The 24,348-nt window shown below is 36.3% G+C and overlaps 1 protein-coding gene and 1 pseudogene across 5 annotated transcripts in view; one reads left to right on the forward strand and one right to left on the reverse strand.

Annotated features, from left to right (window-relative positions):
• Nucleotides 1–24,348, forward strand: part of INTU (inturned planar cell polarity protein) — an 88,720-nt gene that overhangs the window by 49,446 nt on the left and 14,926 nt on the right. For 4 of the 5 annotated variants that reach the window (XM_004747942.3, XM_004747938.3, XM_004747941.3 and 1 more), the window contains exons 6-12: nt 3,784–3,873; nt 10,102–10,179; nt 13,725–13,914; nt 15,443–15,496; nt 21,707–21,769; nt 22,631–22,852; nt 23,478–23,960. In XM_004747942.3, the coding sequence (XP_004747999.1) occupies nt 3,784–3,873; nt 10,102–10,179; nt 13,725–13,914; nt 15,443–15,496; nt 21,707–21,769; nt 22,631–22,852; nt 23,478–23,960 (1,180 nt within the window). The remainder of the gene's footprint in view (nt 1–3,783; nt 3,874–10,101; nt 10,180–13,724; nt 13,915–15,442; nt 15,497–21,706; nt 21,770–22,630; nt 22,853–23,477; nt 23,961–24,348) is intronic. The other variant, XM_004747939.3, reaches the window with a different exon arrangement.
• Nucleotides 2,718–2,842, reverse strand: LOC123387896 (annotated as a pseudogene).

The raw sequence follows: 24,348 nt of genomic DNA on the forward strand, positions 1-24,348 counted from the left end.
ATTCATTTGGGGGGCTTTGAATTTTTTTTTTAAGATTTTTTTTTTTTTATTTGACAGAGAGAAATTACAAGTACACTGAGAGGCAGGCAGAGAGAGAGAGAGAAGGAAGCAGGCTCCCTGCTGAGCAGAGAGCCCGATTCGGGACTCAATCCCAGGACCCTGAGATCATGACCCGAGCCGAAGGCAGTGGCTTAACCCACTGAGCCACCCAGGCGCCCCGGGGGCTTTGAATTTTTTAAGTTCTTTATAGATTTTGGATACCAATCCTTCATTAGATACGTCATTTGCAAATACCTTCTCCCATTCCATATGTTGTCTTTTACTTTTGTTGATGGTTTCCTTTGCTGTGCAGCTTTTAATTTTGATGATGTCCCAATAGTTTATTTTTGCTTTTGTTTCCCTTGCCTTAGGAGATATATCTGGAAGGAGGTTCCTATGGCCAATATCAAAGCAATTACTGCCTATGTTCTCCTCTAGGATTTTATTGGTTTCATGTCTCACATTTAGGTCTTAAATCCAGTTTGAATTTATTTTTGTGTATGGTGTAAGAAAATGGTCCAGTTTCATTCTTTTGCATGTAGCTGACCAGTTTTCCCAACACCACTTGTTGAAGAGATTGTCTTTTTCTTTTTGGATATTCTTTCCTGTTTGTAGAAGATTAATTGACCATGTAGGTCTGAGTTCATTTCTGGGTTTTCTTTTCAGTTCCCCTGATCTATGTGTCTGTTTTTATGCCAGTACCATACCGTCTTGATCTCTAAACAGCATTGTAGTATAGCTTGAAGTCCAGAATTATGATGGCTCCCACTTTGCCTTTCTTTTTCAAGATTGCTCTGGCAATTTGGGGTCTTTGTGGTTTCATACAATTTTAGGATTGGTTGTTCTAGCTTTGTGGTATTTTGATGCTGGTAGTATTTTGGTAGGTATTGCATTAAATGTATATATTGCTTTGGGTAGTATAGACTTTTTTTTTTTAAAGATTTTATTTATTTATTTGACAAATAGGTCACAAGTAGGCAGAGAGGGAAGCAAAGAGGTAGGGGGGAAGCAGGCTCTCCGCCGAGCAGAGAGCCTGATGTGGGGCTCTATCCCAGGACCCTGAGATCATGGCCCGAGCCAAAGGCAGAGGCTCTACCCACGGAGCTACCCAGACACCCCTGGTATAGACATTATTCTTTTAAGATTTTTTATTTATTTATCAGATAGAGATCACAAGTAGGCAGAGAGAGGTAGGGGGAAGCAGGCTCCCTGCTGAGCAGAGAGCCCGATGTGGGGCTCGATCCCAGGACACTGGGATCATGAGCTTAGCTGAAGGCAGAGGCTTTAACCCACTGAGCCACCCAGGCGCCCCCCTAGTATAGACATTTTAATAGTATTTGTTCTTTCTATCCATGAGCATGGAATAAGTCTTCCCACTTCTTGTGTCCTTCTTCAATTTCTTTCATCTGTGCTCTATAGTTTTCAGAGTACAGGTCTTTTACCTCTTTGGTTGGGTTTGTTCCTAGGTATCTTACAGTTTTTGGTATGATTGTAAATGGGATTGATTTTTTAATTTCTCCTGCTGCTGCTTCATTACTTGTGTAGAGAAATGCAATAGATTTCTGTATGTTGATTTTGTATCCTGGGACTTTGTATCCTGGGACTTTACTAGATTCATGCATCAGTTATAGTAGGTTTTTGGTGGAATTTTGGGGGCTTTCTAAACAGAGTATAATTTCATCTGCAAATAGTGAAAGTTTTACTTCTTCCTTGTCAATTTGCATGCCTTTTATTTCTTTTTGTTGTCTGATTGCTGAGGCTGGGATTTATTACTATGTTAAATAACCGTGGTGAAGGTGGACATCCCTGTTGTGTGCCGGACCATACAGGAAAAGCTTTTTTTCCTCATTGAGAATGATATTAGCTCTGGGTTTCTCATATATGGCCATTATTTTGTTGAAATATGTTCCCTCCAAACCTACTTTGTTGGGTGTCCGGGTGGCTCAGTCAGTTAGGCGTCTGCCTTTCGCTCAGGTCATGATCCCAGGGTCCTGGGATCGAGCCCCACATCAGTCTCCCTGCTCAGTGAGGAGTCTGCTTCTCCCTCTGCCCTTTGCCCCTGTTTGTAATCTCTCTCTTTCTCTCTTACTATCTCTCTTTCTCAAATAAGTAAATAAAATCTTTTAAAATAAATAAACCTACTTTGTTGAGAATCTTTTCATGAGTGAATGTTATATTTTGTCAAATATTTTTTCTGTATCTATAATTGAAATAATATGGTTCTTATCCTTTTATCAATATGACTTATAATGTTGATTGATTTGCAAATATTGAACCCACTCTTGCAACCCAGCAATAAATCCCACTTTAATCATGGGGAATGATTTTTTTAATATATTGTTGGATCTGGTTTGCCAGTAGTTTATTGAGAATATTTACATCCATGTTCATCAGGAATACTGGCCTGTATTTCTCTTTTTTAGTGAAGTCTTTATCTTTGCAATGACATGGGTGGAGCTAGAGAGTGTTATGCTAAGCGAAATAATTCAGAAAGACAAATACCAGGTGATTTCATTCATGTGAAATTTAAGGAAAAAAAAACAGTTGAGCAAAGGGAGGATAAAAAGAGAGAGGGAGGCAAAGAAACCAATTCTTAACTATAGAGAACTTCTAGTGTGGGGAGGAAGGTAGGTAGGGGAATGAGCTAAATAGGTGATGAGCAACCACCTGGTGTATGGAAGTGTTGAATCACTACATTGTATATCTGATACTATTATTACACTGTGTCTTAAATAACTGGAATCTAAATAAAAATTTAACAACGATTTTACACTTGATCTTAGCCAAAAGGCCAAGAAGCGATTTTTAACAACAATTTTAAAAACCAGTGATGGTAATGCCTGAAGAGGATGTTAGAAAGATGAAAAAATATCATGTCTCACAAATAGTATGCATTTGATTATAATAAAAATAATAATATCTACTGCAGTATAGAAGGTATATTAAATCCTAAGGACTCAGCAGATAGACTGATGTATGTATTCTAGCTTAAAGAAAAAAAAAATCACTGAGTGTATTTTCATTTTATTTTCTTTCTACTACCTACCCATACTCGGGATGGAATCATTATGCTCTCCATGTTTTCATAGTTCATTATATATCTCTTTTTAGATCACATATAGTTTTCCAACTAATTAAAGTATAGTAAACTGCATATATGTAAAATGTACAATCTGATCAGTTTCAACAGAGGCATATAGACCCTGAAGCCATCACCACAATGAATATATACATTATTCTAAACATTTCTTTGAGAACACATTTAAATCTGACTTATATTTTGGTTACTTGCTTATGTACCTATGTCCTATATTGAATTATTATCTTGTGAGCTGGGACTGTATCTTCCTATTTTTGTAATTTCTCATAATAAATCATGTTTATAAATAGGCAGTGAGAAAAGATTTGTTAAATTTGCATACTAATGGGAGCTTTCTTCTGAAAAAAGTAGCATATAGTCATTTAATGTTAATTAAAGAATTTCACTACTTTTGGCTGTAAGAAGTCTACCTTCATTTGACCTAGAGCTTTTTTATAGGTTTTAAAAAAATATTTCAGAATATATTTTTTGTTGTTACATAATTACTTGCCCTTTCTGTGTGACAATTAGGTATATGCCAAGAAATTTGCTCATTAAGCATGCATTTCTTAAATCATACTATATGTAATCTTTTATGAATGACTGTTTATAATTTTATGACATTTAAAGATATTCTAACTTATTTTCACTCTACTTTTTCCTAGCTCATCCCTTCTTTTAAATGGGAAACAAATCCATGTGGCTTATTGGAAAGAATCTGACAAGTTGTTGTTAATTGGCCTGCCTGCTGAAAAGTAAGTTGAGATCTTTTTTTTTTTTTTACCTTAAAATCATTTCTGAAATACTGCTAACAAAGTCTGTTTCATTAAAATTATGACATTTTTGGCGAAAGCAAAGTCTTTCAGTTTTACAGTTTAAAGATCTCTTGCACCACTACAATAGCTACCATGCTAATTTGGTATTTAAAAATACAGAAAAGGGGCACCTGGGTACCTGGGTGACTCAGGTAATTAAGCGTCCAACTCATTTTTTTTTTTAAGATTTTATTTATTTATTAGACAGACAGGGATCACAAGTAGGCAGAAAGGCAGGCAGAGAGAAAGGAAGGGAAGCAGGCTCCCTGCTCAGCAGAGAGCCCGATGCGGGGTGCTTGATCCCAGGACCCTGAGATCATGACTGAGCCGAAGGCAGAGGCTTTAAGCCACTGAGCCACCCAGGCACCCAGCGTCCAACTCTTGATTTTGATTTTGGCTCAGGTCATGATCTCAGTATCCTGGGATAGATCCATGTGTCATGCTCTACACTGACATGGAGCCTGCTTGAGATTCTCTCTCTCCCTCTGCCCTTCCCCCTCTTGCTCTCTCTTTTTCTCTCAAAATAAATAAATAATTACTTAATTGAAAACAAAACAGAAAAGTGCTAGAAAAATTTCTAGGGGCCCGGCTTTCAGTACACTTCTTTCTGAGATATGGCCAATATGGAGCTGAGAGATGACCTTCTCTACTTCAGTTGTCAAAAGAGGCAACTTTTGACAAGATTGTAGTATGGATTTTATGTGTTTGTAGTTTTTTACTGTTGGAGATTTTGGAGAATTAAAGGTCAAGTAGAAAGGTGTTTGGTCCTGATGTTGAGTGCCCTGGACAAAATAGAGTTGACCCTTGGAGAACATGGGTTCAAATTGCATTGATCCACTTATGCGTGGGTTTTTTTCAATAACTATATTGGAAATTTTTTTGGAGATTTGTGACAATATGAAAGAACTTGCAGATAAACTGCATAGCATAGAAATATTGAAAAAATTGAGAAAAAGGTATATCATGAATGCATAAAATATATGTAGATACTAGTCTGTCTCATCATCATTACCATGAAGTATACACAAGTCTATTATTAAAAGTTAAAATTTATCAAAACTCGTACAAACACTTGAATGGAGCAATTCATAGTGGAGAGAGATGTGAATAAAGTAAAGATGCAGTATTAAATCATAACTGCATAAAATTACTATAGTGCATATTGTACTACTGTAAGAATTTCATAGCCACCTCCAATTGCTGTTGCAGTGAGCTTGTGTTATGATTATCTGCTTAAAACTCCCTATGACACTAATCATCTCTGTGAATAGTTTGTCTTTCCAGTAAATTGTTTATTGCAATAAAAAGTGATTTCTCACAGTTCTTGCATATTTTTCATTGTGTTTAGTGCAATACTGTAAGCCTTGAATAACACCAGGAGACCCATATGAAGTGCTATTAGTAATGCTGGAAGTGCTCCCAAGAAGCAGAGGAAAGTTATGACATTACAAGAAAAAGTTGAATTGCTTGATATGTACTATACATTGAGGTCTGCACCTGCGGTTGCCCGCCATTTCAAGATAAATAAATCCAGTGCACAGGCCATTGTAAAAAGAGAAAAGAAATTCATGAAGTTATCACTGCAGTTATGCCAGCAGGTGCAAAAACACTGCACTTTCTGTGAAATATCTTTTTATGATGTATTGAAAATCCGGCTTTAAGTAGGTATAGGATTACTATAAGAAAGGCATACTTATAGACTCTAATGTGATTTGAGAAAAAGCAGTTATTATATGACAACTTGAGGCAAAAACAAAAAAAAATGTGGCTCTAAAGCAGGAGATTTTAATGCCAGCAAAGGGTGGCTTGACAATTTTACAAGGAGGTTTAGCTTTAAAAATGTCAAGATAACAGGAGAAGCAGATTCTGCTAAGAGACAGCAGATGAGTTCCCAGATGCCATTAAGAAAATCAGTGAGGAGAAAGAATATCTGCCTCAAGGTTTTTAATACAGACAAAATTGCCCTATTCTGGGGGAGAAAAATATTGCATAGGACATTATTAAAGAAGAAAAGTGAGCACCAGGATTTAAGACAGGAAGGAATAGGCTAACTCTACCCTCTTATGCCAACACATTTGGGTTTATGATCAGGACTGCCCTTATCTATAAAGCTCATTAACCCCAAACCTTGAAGGAAAAAGATACACCAGATAATATTAGCTTCCAGTCTTTTGGTTGTACCACTAGAAGTCTTGGACATTGAAAACCCTTTTTCTGGATTGGTTCCATTGATGCTTTGTCCCTAAAATCAGAAACTACTTTGCCTTTGAAAATTCTTTTGCTATTGGACAGTGCCCCTCGCCACCCAGAACCCCATGAGTTCAACACTGAAGATGTCAGTCTACTTGCCCCCCAAAACAGCAATCTCTAATTCAGCCTCTAAGGCTTGTTACACATGGTACCCTATGGAAAGGATTGTCAATGCTGTAGAAGAGAACCCTGATAGAACATGAAGTCTGGAAGTATTACACCACTGAGGATGCCATTGTTGTTATCGAAAAGGCCATTAAAGCCATCAAGCCAGAAACAATAAATTCCTGCTGAAGAAAATGGTGTCCAGATGTTGTGCATGACTTCACAGGATTTATGACAGAGCCAATCAAGGAAATCGTGAAAGAGCCAATCAAGGAAGTCATGCCAAGTATTGGATATGGCAACAAGGTGGCAAGACGGGGGGACTGCCAGAAAAAAACTGATACTAGATAGTCTGGCAGAAGGATTCTGATTATTCAGGACTGCTTTGACTTCTTTTATAACATGGACCCTTCTATGATATGGGCACTGATAATAAAGCAAACAGTGGAAGAAAGTTTGATGCCATATAGGAATGTTTTTAGAGAAATGAAAAAAAGAAATTACCATATATTTCTGTAAAGTTAAACTGAGTGTGCCTGCCTCTCTTGCTTCCCCTTTACCTCCACATCTTCTGCCTCTGCCACCCCTGAGACAGCAAGACCAACCTCTGCTCCTCCTCCTCAGCTTGCTCAACATGAAGATGATAGGGGTGAAGATCTTTATGATGACCCACTTCCACTGAATGAATAGTAGATAATCGTCATGCCATGTAGCTAATAAACTTATCTGTTGTGTATGTGTGTGTCTTCATGTGAAAATCTGATAATTGTACAGCAAGAGCTATGTCGTCGTCATCATCGTCTAAGTATTGATTATGTAGAACACCATGTGCAAAACTCGTGTGTAAGGTGATAGTGTGTCCTTACCTAGATAAGGTGATTGATATTTAACATAAAATTAATAATATGTTATTTTTCTATTTTATAACTTTCTTTCAAAAAAATTATACTACCATACAGTATGCCTCTCCTTCTTGTAATAGGGGAAAACTGCATATCAGTATACCATCACAGGTAACTGATTTAAGAAAAAAAGTAAAGTGTTTCCAGCATGCCCTGAAAATATTTTAATACTTCATTCTCTAGTGTTATGGGTTAGGCTGCCATGATGCTATGCTGTCAATTATATTAGGCTACCATAAAGAAATCATATTGCTGCTGCTTTGTTATGAATGCATGAATTGTTTGTAAATAAATATTTTATTTCTTTTTAGCATTATCTTTTCATTTTGGATCTTTAGTGTCAGTAACATGTGTAACATCTATAGTGTTTTGTATTATATAAGACAGTATTGTCACAGGTACTAACATATAGATGGATGATTTATCTTGTAAACAGATGATACAAACTTATGATATCAATTTCTCTTCTTATGGTTTTCTTAATAAAATTTTCTTTCCTCTAGCTTACTGTATTGTCAGAATACTGTATATAATACATGTAACATACAAAGTATGTGTTAAACAACTGTTTACTTTATCAGTAAGGCTTTTAGTCAACAGTAAGCTATTAGTATTTAAGTTTTGGGGGAGTTAAAAAGTTGTACTTGAATTTTCAACTGCCTGGAGTATTGGGACCCCTAGCCCCTGCATTGTTTAAGGGTCAACTGTAAGAAATATTTAACTTTAAAGTGATGTCTCTAATGATATGTCTTATATTATTGTTTTCTCCTTCTTAATTTTTTGCAAGTATTTTTAAATATATCTTATTTTTATAGTTGGAGGTAAGAGTTGGGTTGACATTTATAATGAGCACACTGTGAACCCACGGACTGCATTAGGTACTTTACATTCATTAATCTCACTTAATCTTCAAAATCAGCTCCAGATGTACTTCGTGATCTCTGGCCCCATTTTATAAATGAGGGAAGTAAAACCAAGAGAAGATTAAATAACTTGCCAAAGGTCACATAACTGGCAAAAAGCAGAATTACAAATTGAAGGAGAGTCTTTCTGAATTCTTCCTACCACATTGCTCCCCTGATGTCATTAGACATTAAAAGCTGTGGGGAAATGGGATAGGAATATGGACAACAGCCTCAAGGAGAGTATAAGTTAACTAATGTTAGATGAGTCTTACGTCCCTGTTCAGTGATTTTTTAAAAAAATTTGTAATTTAGATCCTTCCCCACTTTAAAAAAAAGAAATTGGACAACTTCTATTAAACTATAAGTGCATTTTAGTTTTAACTTCTGGTCCACAGAATCATACATTGTCTACCAAATACTAATCAAATATCAAAATAAGTACTATAGTATATGAGTGACACAACTTTAGAGAATAACTTTTCTTTTGGTGTTGCTTTTAAGCTTCCCAAGGAAGAAAAAAGTATTATAAAAATGCATTATCCAGAGGGACCTGGGTGGCTCAGTCATTAAGTGTCTGCCTTCAGCTCAGGTCATGATCCCAGGGTCCTGGGATCGAGCTTCGCATTGGGCTCTCTGCTCAGTGGAGAGCCTGCTTCTCCCTCTGCTACTCCCCCTGCTTGTGTTCCCTTTCTCACTGTCTCTCTCTTTCTGTCAAATAAATAAATAAGATCTTTTTTAAAAAATGCACTATACAGCCAATCTGAACATGAATATGACTATTCTCTATTATTGGTAATTTTGTTAACCAGATTTTTTTCATTATATAGCAGTGCATTCGTTATCTATTCTTGGATAACAAATTATTAAAAACTTGGGGACTTAAAACAGTAGACATTATTATCTCATAGGTGTTCTTGTGAGTGAGGATTCATGAGCAACTTAACTGGGTGATTCTGGCTCAGGATCTGCCTTAATGTTTCAGTCAAAATATTGGTCAAGGATACAGTTATCTGAAGGCTGAACTAGAGCTAGAGCATCTGCTTCCAACATGACTTACACACCTGGCCATTGTCAGGAGGCCTTAATTCCTTGCCACAAGGATCTCTCCCTAGAGTTGCTTGAGTGAAGTTCTCATAGCACATCAGCTGACTTCCCCCAAAGCAAGTGATAGAGAGATGGGTTTCTTCAAAATAGAGAAAATGGGGAAGTTGACTTAGTTTTAGAAATGATGCAGTCATTTCCCCCATTTACTATTTGTTAAAGTGAGTTAAATAAGTCCAGCCCACAGTCAAGGGGAGGGAAATTAAGTTCTACCTCTTGAGGGGAAGAGTGCTGAATTGTGGACATGTTTTTATACCACAAACAGGAACTCCAAAGGAGGCTGCAATGAAAAATAGCAAAACATTTGTGTTTTAAAGGTGCCTAATTTCAGTCGAAATTAGATCTATCATGAATGCGTGGCTAAAAATTTTTTTTAATTTTATTCTTTCTGTTCTCATCTTTATTATTTTTTTTTTCCTTCTATTGCCTTTGGGCTTTGTTCTTCTTCTAGCTCCTTTGGGGTAAGGTTTGGTTGTTTATTTGATACTTTTCAAAATTTATTGAGGTAGGCCTGTATTTCTATAAACTTTCCTCTTTGAACAGCTTTTGCTGCATCCCCAAGATTTAGACCATTGTGTTTTCATTTTCATTTTCATTTGTCTCCTGTGTTTCCTGTATGCTTCAAAACATTTAACGTGAGTGATAATGGTTCTGTGACATATACTAGGAACTAAACCCTAAAAAGGCTTAAATACTTTTTCTGTAGGTGGTGATATCAAAATGCCTACTAGACCCATGCTCAAATTTCAAATCTAGACAGTGGAGTCTTTAATGAACAACCAGCTATACTAGCATTTAACCCACAGACTTCTCACATTCTTTTCATGTAAAATGTAAAGATGTTCTGCTTCTCTTAAATATGTATTATTTGGTTATGTTATAAATGCATTTTTGCTTTTTTTTAGAGTTCCTCTTCCTCAGCTGAGGAATATGATAGAAGATGTTGTCCAAACCTTAAAATTTATGTATGGTTCTTTAGATAGGTAAGTACTTCTGTGAATTGAATCTCAAGTTTTTGTTTATTTGTTTAAAAAAAAAAAAAAACTTTTAGTCACAGAGAATAAACCAGAGGGGTGGTAGGTGAGGGGATAGGGGAAATGAGTGATGGGGATCAAGGAGTGTACTTGACATGATAAGCACTGGGTGATATATGGAATTGTTGAATCACTGTGTTGTACACCTGAAACTAACATAACACTGTATGCTAACTATACTGGAATTAAAAGTTAATAAGAAAATATTAAAAAAATGAAGATATCAATGCTTATGAAACATGAATCTCAAGTTTTAAGTATATAATTCTAAATCTCTTTTGCACTTAATACTTTTCCTTGATTGGCAAGTTAGTTATTTGTTTTTTTTCTTATTCCTCTGATTTTTTCCTTCTTTAATTAGTGGCTTTATTTTATAGTTCTAGGCAGTTTTTCACTTGATCCATTGCTTTTTCTTTTTTGGTCTTATGTTAGTTCAGTAAAATAATGTGAAATAGTGATAAAACCACAATTATATTCTGATTTGATATATTTCTATAGTAGCAAATGTAAGAGCATTTCAAAACAGATACAGAAAAGAGTAAGAAGGTTTTAAATAAGTTGTTTGTGTTTTTCTCTGGTTTTATAAGAGCATTGTCAAATTTACTATACTAAAATTTGATACTTCTTACTTAAAAAATGTTTAGTAAAAAACATGCACTCATAAATAAATGACACAGTAAAAAAGGTATTGGCTAGTTTCATGTGTATTATTTCATACATTTCCTATACAATATGAATACAGTCTACATACTCTTTTTTTTAATATATGTGGGCTCATATTATGCATATTTTCCTGCTTCTTGCTTTTTTAACCATGCAGTAAAATATGATACATCTTTCTTGATCTGAAGGAGGCAATTTGAGGTAACTTCGACATTTGAACCCATAAAATTATGGATAAAAAATACGATTTTTTTCTGTTGGTTGGATTTTTCTAAGTCCCAGTACTTCAGAAGGCTAAAATGATACCTTTGCTTTCAAAGCCTTAAGAAAATATCAATATAAAAATCCAGAAACAGTTTATATGTTTTCCCAAAGCATAGTGGTGTCAGCTCTCTGTTCTTTCTATTGTGGATCTTTGTTGTCACTGTTCTCAAAGCAGCCTTGAAAGGATTTTCTGTGGCTGTGGTATCAGTATTTTCTAGTTTGTAGAGTTCTCCTCCAAGAGCCTCTGAAGAGACAAATCCTCTCAAACCCAATTACTAATTAGCATTTCCCAAACATGTGAACTATGAAAGGCAAGGCAACCACAAACAGTGCTTTTACCTTCAGTTAAATAAGGAAATTTTTAATCAATAAAGAATAAAGATATGGTTGTAAACCACCTCCTTAAATTCACACTGGGTGAGCAAACCTTGCTTTGTTTTGCCTTAATTAAAGCTTTATATTTTTATAAAACCAGAGATAATTAAAAATTAAATTTCTGCAATGAATTCCATACTTTAAGACAATTAGTCAGGATTGTTCTGCAAGTTGCAGTGGACTAGGTTAGGGGCAGGGGACACTTAATTTCTGTGAATTTCATTTTGAAATTTAGCTTCCATTTACTTGGAAGTATCACCAAATTGGCAGTAAATTTTAGTTTTTCCTTGTTCTGTTGACAATTTGAAAGGCAAACTAAGAATATAAATGTGAAGATCCATTAGTTCTTAAGACCAAGAAGCAGTATGGATCCAAGATGCTGTTAGTAGTCATTTTTGTAGCATTTTTAATAAGCTTTTCTCTAATTATGAAAGATATTAAAAGCACATTATGAAAAATTATAAGACTAAAAAGTCCAAAGACTTAATTTTTTTTAAGTTGTAAGCTAGTTAGTTCCCTATAAGGCACGGAAGATTGATTATATATTCGCAGAATTTAGTGTTTTGATCAAAGATATGTTTCCTTCACTATTCCTAGCCAAACTATCAGCAAATTCTAAACAGTCTGTCTTTAAAACATATCTCAAATCCATTCATTTCTTTACATCTTCACTGTTAACCCTGTCCAGCCACCAGCATCTCTCACTACTACAGTAATCTAAATGGTTTCCTTGCCACTTTAATAAATTTCCAACTGCAGTTAAAATGATCTTTTTACATTATAATCTGGCTCCTACATACCTTTCTGATTCAGATCTCAAACCGCACCCACCCCTCTGTGCTCTTCTGTGGGTACCCTGCCCAAGTTTGTCAGCATTTGTGCTTTTTCCTCTCACTGGATCTTCTTGACATTGGGATCTCAGCTTAAATGCCCATTCTCAAAGACTCTTCCCCAGCTTTTGATCTGTCACATCACCCATTCACATGATCCTATTCTCTGTATGGCCCTTTGTACGAGTTCATGTTTTTACTGTTTGTTCATTTGTTGTCTTTCTCCATTAAAATGTGAGCTCCACAGAAACAGAGACCATGTCTTTTGTCTTGATATTTTTACTACTGTACCTCCAGCAGTGAGAACAGTGCCTAGAACACAGTTGGCACTTAAGCGGTTTGTTGAATGAATCCATGAATATTATTCTGATGTATTAACAGCACATATAATAGTTATCGTATTATCCAGCGGGCTATTCCAATGAAAGGATGCAGGCAATGCTCTATTATTTTTGCATGGCTAAAAACAAATGTTTAGTCTGTCTCCCCTTCCTCCCTCTCTTTGAGTTCTTCAATAGTGTTGCCTTCATTAGTGAAGAGGGGAAAATTACTTAGGCTAATTATGTGCTTTCTGTATTCAATAAGTAATAAGTATAATAAGTACTTATTTACTAGGTACTTCACACGTGAATCAGGTTGTATTATCCCCATTTTTAGAGATGGGAACAAAAGTTCAGAGAAAGGTTAGATGATTTTCCTGAGATACCTACCTACTAAAAGCAATGAATGATAAGAGTCAAAGTCAGATATGTTCTATTACAAAACTCTAACTCTCTTTATTATTCCATCTTGCCTGAAAGGTATTGGGAGTTTAAATGGCTAAGAGATAAGGTAAAAGCAACTTACTTTTTTTTTCCCCCCACAAAGTGTACTTCAGCTCATTCTGTCGTAGATAGACCATTTGTGTTAGCCCTGTGGTTCTCCCATAATATCATCTACTCTGTACATTTGAAAGTAGGTTTTTGGGTAAAAAATATTGACAGGATGAACTTCTTTTTTTTTTTTAAAGATTTTATTTATTTATTTGAGAGAGAGACAGTGAGAGAGAGCATGAGCGAGGAGAAGGTCAGAGAGCGAAGCAGACTCCCCATGCAGCTGGGAGCCTGATGCGGGACTCGATCCCGGCACTCCAGGATCATGACCTGAGCCGAAGGCAGTCCTCCAACCAACTGAGCCACCCAGGCGTCCCTGACAGGATGAACTTCTTACATTCCATCGGTAACATTATAGCAGTAATTCTTCATAAGGGAGAGGAGTGAGGAAGAGAGCCTATGTAAGTTGGGAAAGATCTAGTCTTCTTAGGAGCATGTAGATAACCACCATTTCATATGTTGTTCTGACTTACAGCTCTTGTTTCTTCAGTGCCTTTTGCCAGGTTGAGAATGTTCCTCGTTTGGATCATTTTTTCAGCTTGTTCTTTCAAAGAGCACTTCACCCTGCTAAACTACATTCTGGTACCAGTCTGAGTGCACAACAATATGATGCTTCCAGCGCAGTGCTTTTAGACGGCCTCCCTGGAGTTCGATGGCTCACACTTCCACGGGAAATCAAGGTAATCTCGGGAGTCATAAATAAAAATCAGAACCAGTTGCCTTGTAATTTTTTATCTTCTCTCCTTTTTAGACTTTTTGTTATTTTCAGGATTGTGGGTAAGAGTTAAAAGAAGCCATTGGTTAATTAAATAGGAGATCTAGTACAGTGAACTTAGAAAGAGAAATACTTCTTTCTAGATAGAAATTAGTTCTCTTATCTTACTTTAACATTTAAGCATTTTCCAAACTTAAAATACTTTTCAGAAATCAATGTTATGTGGTGTGTTTTGCTTTTGTTTGTTCAGATGTTCTCTCTCTCTTTTTTGAATGTCATTTTTCCTACAGTACACTGGACTAATTTAAGAGAAAAGATAACTTTGCTTATTGTCTTAAGGAATGTGAAGGAACAATTTTAGTAACTTTGTGCATTAGCCTATAGAATTCAGTAGTGGAAATAGCAACCTGTAAACATTAACATTTGTGAGATCAAAATTCACAAGTGGATACTTTTCTTTTTGTCCTTTAGTTTTTCACAAGAGAAACCATAGCCCAAAAAAAGAGTACATGAAATATTTGCTAGATGCAGAAAAATGTAAGTCACAAATGAGTAATAAGTCACAGTGTGAGAAAAGTATTGAAAGGCATGACTAATGTTTCCAAAGCTTTAGTTATCTCAGTAAGACACAGTTTGAAATAGTCCTGCAGAGAGTACCCTGGCCTTTAAAGAAAAAGGAAAAGAAAAAAAAAAGGATATCTTTTTTTCCCCCACAAATCACGTATATGATGCAAGCTTTAATTACCAATAGTTTTCAATTTATATATACACATTACAAATTAAGCTACAGATTAAATTTATTCTGTTTTCAAATTTGGAATGCTTCATGGAGGAACAAATACATGAAAGAGTTCAGGCAATTTCCATAGAAACAAAAGCTAAATCCTAAGTAAGATTTTCCTAATAACTCTGTAGGGAAGCTAAACTGTGCCAGATTCCAGGGGAATGCTTGCCTTCATGTTTTAATCCATAAATAAAGATTAAGGGTCCTTTTATATGGGACATAGGAAAGACACAGGGAAGAATGTTGATATTTTCAAAGAATCTAACTGCTGAGAAATATATAGGAAATAGAGGGGAGAAAAAACCCTCAAAATAGTTTGAGCACATTAAGATTGATTATTTTCCTCTTAAGAATTTTAATAGTTTCAAGAATTTTCCAACTCAAAACTGGAAAGCAGTTTTTTAACCCCAGAAATTATTTTGCATTGAATACAGAATAAAGCTCATCTTAAAGCCCATAATAAATAAATAAATAAATCTCATAATAATCGAGATTTAACTGAAAAATGTATGTTAAATAAATATTTTTCTGTAATTCCAAAGCTTAATAGTAACATGTTCTATTGGGGGACATTTCTTAAATATCACAAAAGAGAAATATACTTACTCAATTCTTCAACTAATTATTAAGCACTTTTATGAGGCCATTACTAAATAATAACTGATACGAGTTAAATGGTTTGTGTTACTTTTTTTTTCTTTTCACATAGATGGAACTAGACACAGCATTGAATGACTTGGAGACTGCAGATTTTGCAGAACTGGTGAGAGAACTGATGAATTTTAGGAAAGGCTCAATGTTGATTTGATATTTTATAAATCAGCCATTATTCTAAATATTTTTCAAATGAGCATGTAATAATCTTGAAATACGTATCATTGGGTCTCTATTTTGACATGAACAGAATCTATTTTGCTTGCCTTAAAATTTTTCACTCAGTTGAAAGTATTTGTTCATAAGGTATACATGATGATTAATTGCACTTAGAATCTTTAAGAACTGGGCTTTGAGAGAAAGGACACACATTAATGTTAAAGTAAAGTATATAACTGAATTGTAATACTAAAGTTAGTAAAAACCCTATTGATATAATTTTCAGTTGGGAGTACCAGTATGTTTTTTAATCTTTTATATATATATTTAATATAGATAGATAGGTAGGTAGATAGATTGATCTCCTAGCTCTGTCCAGTAAAAAGGCCTAGAAATAGTGATCATCCCAGTGATGATGAATGCCATTAGCACCCAGGCTATGGTACATAAATAATACTTCTTACTAAAAGAAACCAAGACTCCTAAGAGAAATGGCTGATTGCGGATTTGGGGCTAAAAATATACTAGATAAACCTGGCAACATCTTATTGTTTCAGAAATCCAGAAAGCTTTAAAAAATGCTGCTATGGGGTCCCTGGGTGGCTTGGTCTTTAAACGCCTGCCTTTGGCTCAATTCATGATCCCAGGGTCCTAGCCCCGCATCAGGCTCCCTGCTGGGCGAGAAGCCTGCTTCTCCCTCTCCCACTCCCCCTGCTAGTGTTCCCTGTCTCGCTGTCTCTCTCTCTCTCTCTGTCAAATAAATAAATAAATAAAATATTTTTTTTAAAAATATGCTGGAGTTAATAATAGGGTTCAAGTAATTAAGAGACAACTTGAAGAGGCTCCCACTTGAGCATTTGTAAATGTACTAACTGCAGTAGATTGAAACCCATCAGATATGTTGAAGTCCATGAATTCATAATTGTACTCAAGAAAAAAAGAAACTTCTTGGTCAACTTTGGAAGATGCAAGGGAACCAATTCATTACTGTGAAAACTGTTAACAAAGAGAAAGAAACAAACATTTATCTGCCCTTCCTATCTGAACCATACCTCAAGGTTACCAAAAAGAGATGAGAGGGAGTTCTCTTTACAGAAGTATTCTATTTAACATACCAAGAAAGGATGACAGAACTGGAATATTACCATATTGCAATCTTCCCAATGAATTAATAGGTCTAAGCAAAGATCATCAGGTTTGTTTTTTTTTTTTTTAAGATTTTATTTATTTATTTATTTGTCAGAGACAGAGGGAGAGAGAGCGAGCGAGCGAGCACAGGCAGACAGAGAGGCAGGCAGAGGCAGAGGGAGAAGCAGGCTCCCTGTCCAGCAAGGAAACCGATGTGGGACTCGATCCCAGGATCCTGGGATCATGACCTGAGCCAAAGGCAGCTGCTTAACCAACTGAGCCACCCAGGCATCCCAGATCATCTGTTTTCTAAAGATTTTGTTTATTTATCTGACAGACAGAGATCACAGGTAGATAGAGAGGCAGGCAGAGAGAGAGAGGGAAGCAGGCTCCCTGCTGAGCAGAAAGCCTGACGTGGGGCTCGATCCCAGGACCCTAATATCATGACCTGAGCCGAAGGCGGAGGCTTTAATTCACTGAGCCACCCAAGCGCCGCTCATAAGTAGTTTTTAACATCATGAAAAGAAAGACAGCCAGGTAGTATGTGGCTCATGGTGGAAGCACAAATTTTCTATCAAATATACTTGATGAGGTCTCAAGATCTAACTACCACTATATAGGAAATACTAGGGACAAAGGGACTTGTTAAATGACCCCACTTGGGGGAGGGAGATTATAATCATCAAAATCCAGACTATAAAACACAGTAAGACAATTTCTTCAACAAATAAAAGGGAACAGGGAGAAAAGGAGAGAGCCTATCAGTTACAAGAGACTTAAGAAACATATCAACCAATTTTAATATATGGGTCCTTACTTGGGTCCTGATTCAAACAGATAAATTTTTTCAAAACTTCTTTGAAACAATCAAGGAAATATAACATTGATAACTGGATATAAGGTGAGAATAATTCTTTTGATGTGGTAATAGTATTATATATATATATATATTTTTTTTTTCTAAACCCTTCTGTTTTAGAGATATATACTCTGAAGTTTATAGGTGAAATCATATAACATCTATTACTGGTTTTGAAATAATTCATCAGGGAAAGGGAAGAAAGAGAGGGATATTGATGAGACAGGATTAGCCATGTGTTGGTCTTGAAGCTGGGTGATGGTAGGCACATAAGGCCTAATTATACAATTCTGTTTTTGTATGTGCTGAAATTTTCAGTAAGGAAAGTTCTTTTACCAGGGACCTGGGTGGCTCAGTCAGTTAGCGTCCAACTCTTGATCTCAGCTCAGGTGTTATCTCAGGGTCTTGAGTTCAAGCCCCACATTGGGCTCCATGTGGGGCATGGAGTGTACTTTAAAGAAAGAAGAAAAGTTCTTTTTGTTTTTGTTTTTTTTAAGATTGTATTTATTTATTTGACAGAGATTACAAGTAGCAGAAAGGCAGGAAGAGAGAGAGAGGAGGAAGCAATCTCCCTGCTGAGCAGAGAGCCCAATGTGGGGCTCAATCCCAGGACCCCGAGACCATGACCTGAGCTGAAGGCAGAGGCTCTAACCCACTGAGCCACTGAGCCACCCAGGCGCCCCATTTACTTTTAAAAGTAAATGGTGGGGGCAGTGGGTGGCTAAGTTGGTTAAGTGACCTGATTTCAGCTCAGGTCGTGATCTTAGGGTGCTGGGATGGAGCCCTACTTTGGACTCCACTCAGCAGGGAGTCTGCTTGAGGATTCTCTTTCCCTGTGCCCCTCACCTCCGTTTGTATGCTTACTTGCTCTCTCTCAAATAAATAAATAAATCCTTAAAAAAAAAAAGTAAATGGGAAATTAGATGTAGAAGCAGTGAGGGCTGGATCATAAGCTTGCTGGTGAAATCTTGATTGCTTCAAAGAGTAGCTTAGTTTTTTCTGTTTTTTTGTTTGTTTGTTTGTTTGCGTCAATCAGTAGTTTTTTATTTGACAGGAAGAGAGAGTGAGAGAACACAAACAGGGGGAGCAGCAGAGGGAGAAGGAAAAGCAAGCTCCCCGGGACTCCATCCTAGGATGCCAGTATCACAATCTGAGCCGAAGGCAGACCCTTAACCCACTAAGCCACCCAGGTGCCCCAAGAATAGTTTAGTCTTAACTAAGATCCTGAGCAAATGGAAGCATATTTTGTTTGTAAAAATAATGGAAACTTAAACATGGTGAACTCTTCATATCTTCATAGGTCATAAATCTTTTCACTGATGGAGAATGTTTAGATAGACACGAAGCATTAGGAACAGCTTAAAGTATTAAAAATTCCAGGTTTTAGGAACTTAAATCTAATAGGTTTCATTAAAAGTCTAATTCCTGGTTTATGTAACATCATAATGAACATTGGAACTAACAGTATTTTCTGTGGTTAGAAAAAGTTCTATTGGGATTCCTTGGATACAACATCAAGACACAACATATATAAAGAAAGAAGAAAACTGATAAATTGAGAATGTCAGATGGTACAACTACTTTGGAAAACAGTTTGCAGTTTCTTAATAACTTAAATATACAACGACCATATGATTCAGCCATTCTGTTCTTCTAATTACCCCAGAGTAATGAAAGCCTATGTCAATACAAGACCTCTACACAAACATTCATAACAGCTTCATTTGTGATAGCCAAAAACTGGAAAAAATTCAAGTAACTCAAGTGTCCCTCAGTGTCTTGATAGGCAAATTGTGCTATGTTCATGCAAGGAAATACTACCCAGTGAAAAATTTGGCAAGAGTGTTGATGGAATTGTTATATATCTTGATGTTGATGACACTTAACATAACTATGCACATTTGTCAAAATTGGCAGAACGGGGGCACCTGGGTGGCTCAGTTGGTTAAGTGGCCAGCTCTGGGTTTTGGCTCAGGTCATGATCCCAAGGCCCTGAGATCAAGCCCCGCATTGGGCTCCTTGCTCATGGTGGAGTCAGCCTGAGGATTCTCTCCTCTCTCTCTACCCTTCCCCCAAGCCCAACTATCAATTAAATAAAAATATCTTTTTTTAAAGCTTGCAGAACAATTCACAATGAATTTTACCTTAAAAAATGAAAATAAGGATTTATTCTAAACTTTTTGTGAAATTAGATTTAAGATTTAATCTTACATCCTAATTTTGTTTTCTTTAGTTTTTAAAATTATTATTAGGGTATAATTTATATTTGGTAAATAATTCTGTGCCCCTTTATAGTCAGTCCCTCTCCCTACCTACCTCCAGCCCTTGGCAACTACTGATTTGTTCTTGTCCCCATGGGTTTTACCTCTTCTGGAATGCCCTATAAACTGAATTAGATAATAGATAATTTTGAGGGGCCTGACTTAGTTCAATTAGCATAGTTCATTTGAGATTCATTCACGCCTCTGTATGCATCTATAGTTTAGTCCCTTTTACTCCTCAGTAGTATTCCATTGTATGAATGTTTCACATTGTTTATCCATTTTCCAACTGAGAAAGATTTAGGTTTTTTCTCGTTTTTTAGTTTTTTTGTTTTTTTTTTTAATATTTTATTTATTTATTTGACAGACAGAGATCACAAGTAGGCAAAGAGGCAGGCAGAGAGAGAGGAAGAAGCAGACTCCCCGCTGAGTAGAGAGCCCGATGTGGGGCTCAATCCCAGGACTCTGGGATCATGACCCAAGCCGAAAGCAGAGGCTTTAACCCACTGAGCCACCCAGGCACCCCTCGTTTTTTAGGTTTTTTTAGGTTTCGTTGTTTTGGGGTTTTTTTAGATTATTAAAGTAATACATGCATAATTGGGTAAAATGTAAGCATGGTTATTAAAAACAAATGTCCTCCCTCTTCATCCCCCCCCCATCTATCTCTAATTTAACTTTTCTTACAGTTTGAAACATATTCTTCCATAAGAAACATACTCTTTTTTCTATACTCATAGGTACACACAAACCAGCACATGTGTATACACGTACATGTATATCATTGAGAATGCTGTTCTTTTTAAAAAATTAGATCATAGCGGCACCTGGGTGGCTCAGTGGGTTAAGCCACTTCCTTCTCCTTAGGTCATGATCTCAGGGTCCTGGGATCGAGCCCCACATCGGGCTCTCTGCTCAGCGGGGAGCCTGCTTCCCTCTCTCTCTCTATCTCTGCCTGCCTCTCTGCCTACTTGGGATCTCTCTCTGTCAAATAAATAAATAAAATCTTTTAAAAAAATTAGATCATAATGAATATTTTGTTCTGTAGCTTGCAGTCTTTGCTCAACAGTAGACCCTAAAACCTTTTGTGCCTGCTCATATAGATCAACCTTATTTTTTTAACAGACCTATGATAGTCTATAGTGTGAACGTACCTAATTTTGTTAACCATTCTCCATTGTGGCACTCTCCAGTTTTTGCCTTTTACAAATGGTTCTGCTACTAACTTTTTATACAAAAGTCTTGATTATCCTGTTTGAGCATTTCTGTAGATTTTTGGAACTGAAACTATTCAAAGGCTTTGTATATTTTATTTATTTATACTAATCAGTTGTTCCCAAATAGGTTTTATCAAATTATACCTTTAAAAATATTATTTGGGGGCACCTGAGTGGCTCAGTGGGTTAAAGCCTCTGCCTTCTGCTCAGGTGGTGATCTCAGGGTCCTGGGATCGAGCCCCGCGTTGGGCTCTCTGCTCAGCAGGGCCCCTGCTTCCCTTCCTCTCTCTCTGCCTGCCTCTCTGCCTACCTGTGATCTCTGTCTGTCAAATAAATAAATAAATAATCTTTAAAAAAATTATTTGGTAATATGGGATATTTTAGATGATATATAGTAGAAGCTTTTTGCCTTGATAGACTTGTTTCAATCCCTCCTGTAGTAACTAACCATATGTTCTATTCTTAGATATCTCTAATCAACAGTATCGTAAAAGATTAAAAAATAAAATTGTTTTCCACCACAAATTCATGCACATTATCTTTCTTTCTAATACCCTTGTATATTCATTTCTAAAAAAGGCAGTATGAAAAGTTCAGTTACTAAACAATGTAATTGCCATTTTAACCATTGTAGCTTAACTAAGATCTTTTTTATCATGAAAAAACAATATAAATCCACTGTGGTTTTTCTTCCCCAGTCTGAGGATTACTATGACATGAGGCGGCTGTATACAATTTTAGGGTCTTCTCTATTTTACAAGGTAGGTTGAAACTTGAAATTTTTATAAATGTCCAACTGCTATATGAACAGATCTAAAACAAATTTTCTCAAACATGAAAATACATTTCTTACTTTTCCTTTGAAACTTGTTACTATTAGATTAAGGTCTTTAAAAAAAACCAACAACAACAACAAAAACCAAGACACTGGTACCTACATATTTACAAATACAATAAATATTTCTGATGTAAATGATCTAAAGCAAACTGATCTAACCTGATCTAAAGCATTTGTGGATGTGTAAAGGAGAAACAATACTCAAGGAACCAAATGTGTAAGAGAGAAAAGCAATATTTTAATGATTTCTTTTTGCAGCAGTGAGTGTACTTTTTTCTTATCTTCAACATAACCCTGTATCTTTTTAGTAAATCTAACAATTAGTTGACTTCCATATACAGCAAATTAAGCATCAAATGAATTTAAGTATTTTCATATTTCAAGATTTTTAAACACAATTTAAAACCTTTCTAAAAAAGAATCTGACAAAACAGAATGGTACACAGTGAAAACTAGGTCTCTCCTCACCTTACCTCTTGCTTTTGCTTCTCTTCTCCACTTTCCATCCTCAGAATTCAGTTCTTTTCTAATGTTGCCAAACACTCGGGCTTATGTTACTCAGGTGATCTGGTTTGCTCTAAAATCTATCTGTTGTAGACTTGACTTTTCATAAATCTTGGATCTCTAATTGACTTCAGGAAAAAAAAAATTTATCTTTACTGTATCTATTCCATTTGAAACTGGAATATTTTAAGCCAACTGGAGTACCTATGAAACCCTTAGAAATATGGCATTATTGCTTTATATCACTAGTTGACTTTTGTTCTTTGTGGTTAAATTCAAGGGTTATTTGATATGCAGTCATTTGCCTAAAGATGATCTTATTGATATTGCTGTATACTGTCGCCACTACTGCCTACTGCCTTTAGCAGCAAAACAAAGAATTGGTCAGTTGGTTATATGGAGAGAGGTGTTTCCTCGACATCACCTCCAACCTTCTACAGACTCAAACACTGAAGTCTTTCAGGAACCTGAAGGGAGATATTTTTTGCTAATAGTTGGCTTGGTAAGTTTACCTTGGTTTCTGTGTGTTTGTGTGTGTGTGTGTGTTTTGGCCATTTGAGGGTTTTTTTGGCCATTTACTATCTAAATATATACTCAAACAAACATAATAATTTAAAATTATGAGCATTTCAGATACCAGTATTCAAGAAAATGTTATTTGTCCCTTATTCCTTTTCTTTTGCATCCCTTTAATGCTTGTGGAGAAATTAATTAATGAAACCCAGAATAAGATTTTATCAGGTCCTTAAGATCTTTTGTTCATATTTCTATAGTGGTTTTATCCTCTTGTTTGTCTTGGGAAATAGAGACATGAAAAGGATATAGAGTGAGAATAAACATGGGATTGTAAATAAAAGGACTTCCAATAATTGTGGCTCTTTGAAAGCTACCTTGTGACATGTGCCAAAAAGTAGTAGTTGATGGTATACCAGGAGAAGGCAATCTGATTGAAGATTTGTGTTCAAGGACAGTCAAGCAGCACTGAAAATAACTAACAAAGGGAGGGAGGAGTTTTTAAAAATCATATGATTATGCCATATGTTGTTAGTATTCATAAATGTATACATGCATGCTACATATAAACATTTTCATGTAGCTAAAGCTCTATTAATATTCTTTTCTTATAGAAGCACTATATGTTATGTGTGCTATTAGAATCTGGAGGCTGTGCATCCAAAGCTATTGGGAATCCTGGACCCGACTGTATTTATGTGGATCAGGTCAAAACAACCCTTCACCAACTGGGAGGAATAGATTGTCGCATCAGTGAACAGCTAACAGCTTCTCCCAGCCCCTGTTTGTCTTGTGCTGACTGGTTCCTTACTGGATCACATGAAAAATTAGATAGTTTGACGACCTCACCTATCCTCAGTAGGCTACCAGGTACTTCCAAGGTAGCAACCTCTCCAACATGCAGAAGAATTCTTTTTGGTGACTATTCCTTAAAAGCACGTAAGCCCAGCCCTTCTCGAAGCAGTGGAGGATCTGACAATGGCTGTGAAGGTGGAGAAGGCATTGGCCTGAGCCCCCATACTACACCAGATGCCATATGGAAGCAAAGAGAATCTCGGGGCTCTGATGGTTCGGAGGAAAGTGGGGCCTTGCTTAAGGTGTGTGTTCATTCAAGTGTGTACATTGAGCTAAGCTGTCTTGCCAGTTCTTATTTTATTTTATTTAAGATGTTATTTATTTATTTGATGGAGAGAGAGAAATCACAAGTAGGCAGGGAGGCAGGCAGAGAGAGAGAAGGGGAAGCAGGCTCCCTGCTGAGCAGAGAGCCCAATGTGGGACTCAATCCCAGGACCCTGAGATCATGACCCGAGCCGAAGGCAGAGGCTTAACCCACTGAGCCACCCAGGCACCCTCCAGTTCTTATTTTAAAAATGCAAGAAAATTTTTAATTTAATGTTGGGATCATTCTTCATTTGAACTACTGGTTGTTTGGGTTACTGTTGGCAAACCAGTGATTTGGAACCAAAAAGAGGAAAAAATATCAAG

Source organism: Mustela putorius, unplaced genomic scaffold, assembly GCF_011764305.1.
Source record: "Mustela putorius furo isolate JIRA1106 unplaced genomic scaffold, ASM1176430v1.1 tig00003866_pilon_pilon_pilon, whole genome shotgun sequence".
NCBI classification, from domain to species: domain Eukaryota; kingdom Metazoa; phylum Chordata; class Mammalia; order Carnivora; family Mustelidae; genus Mustela; species Mustela putorius.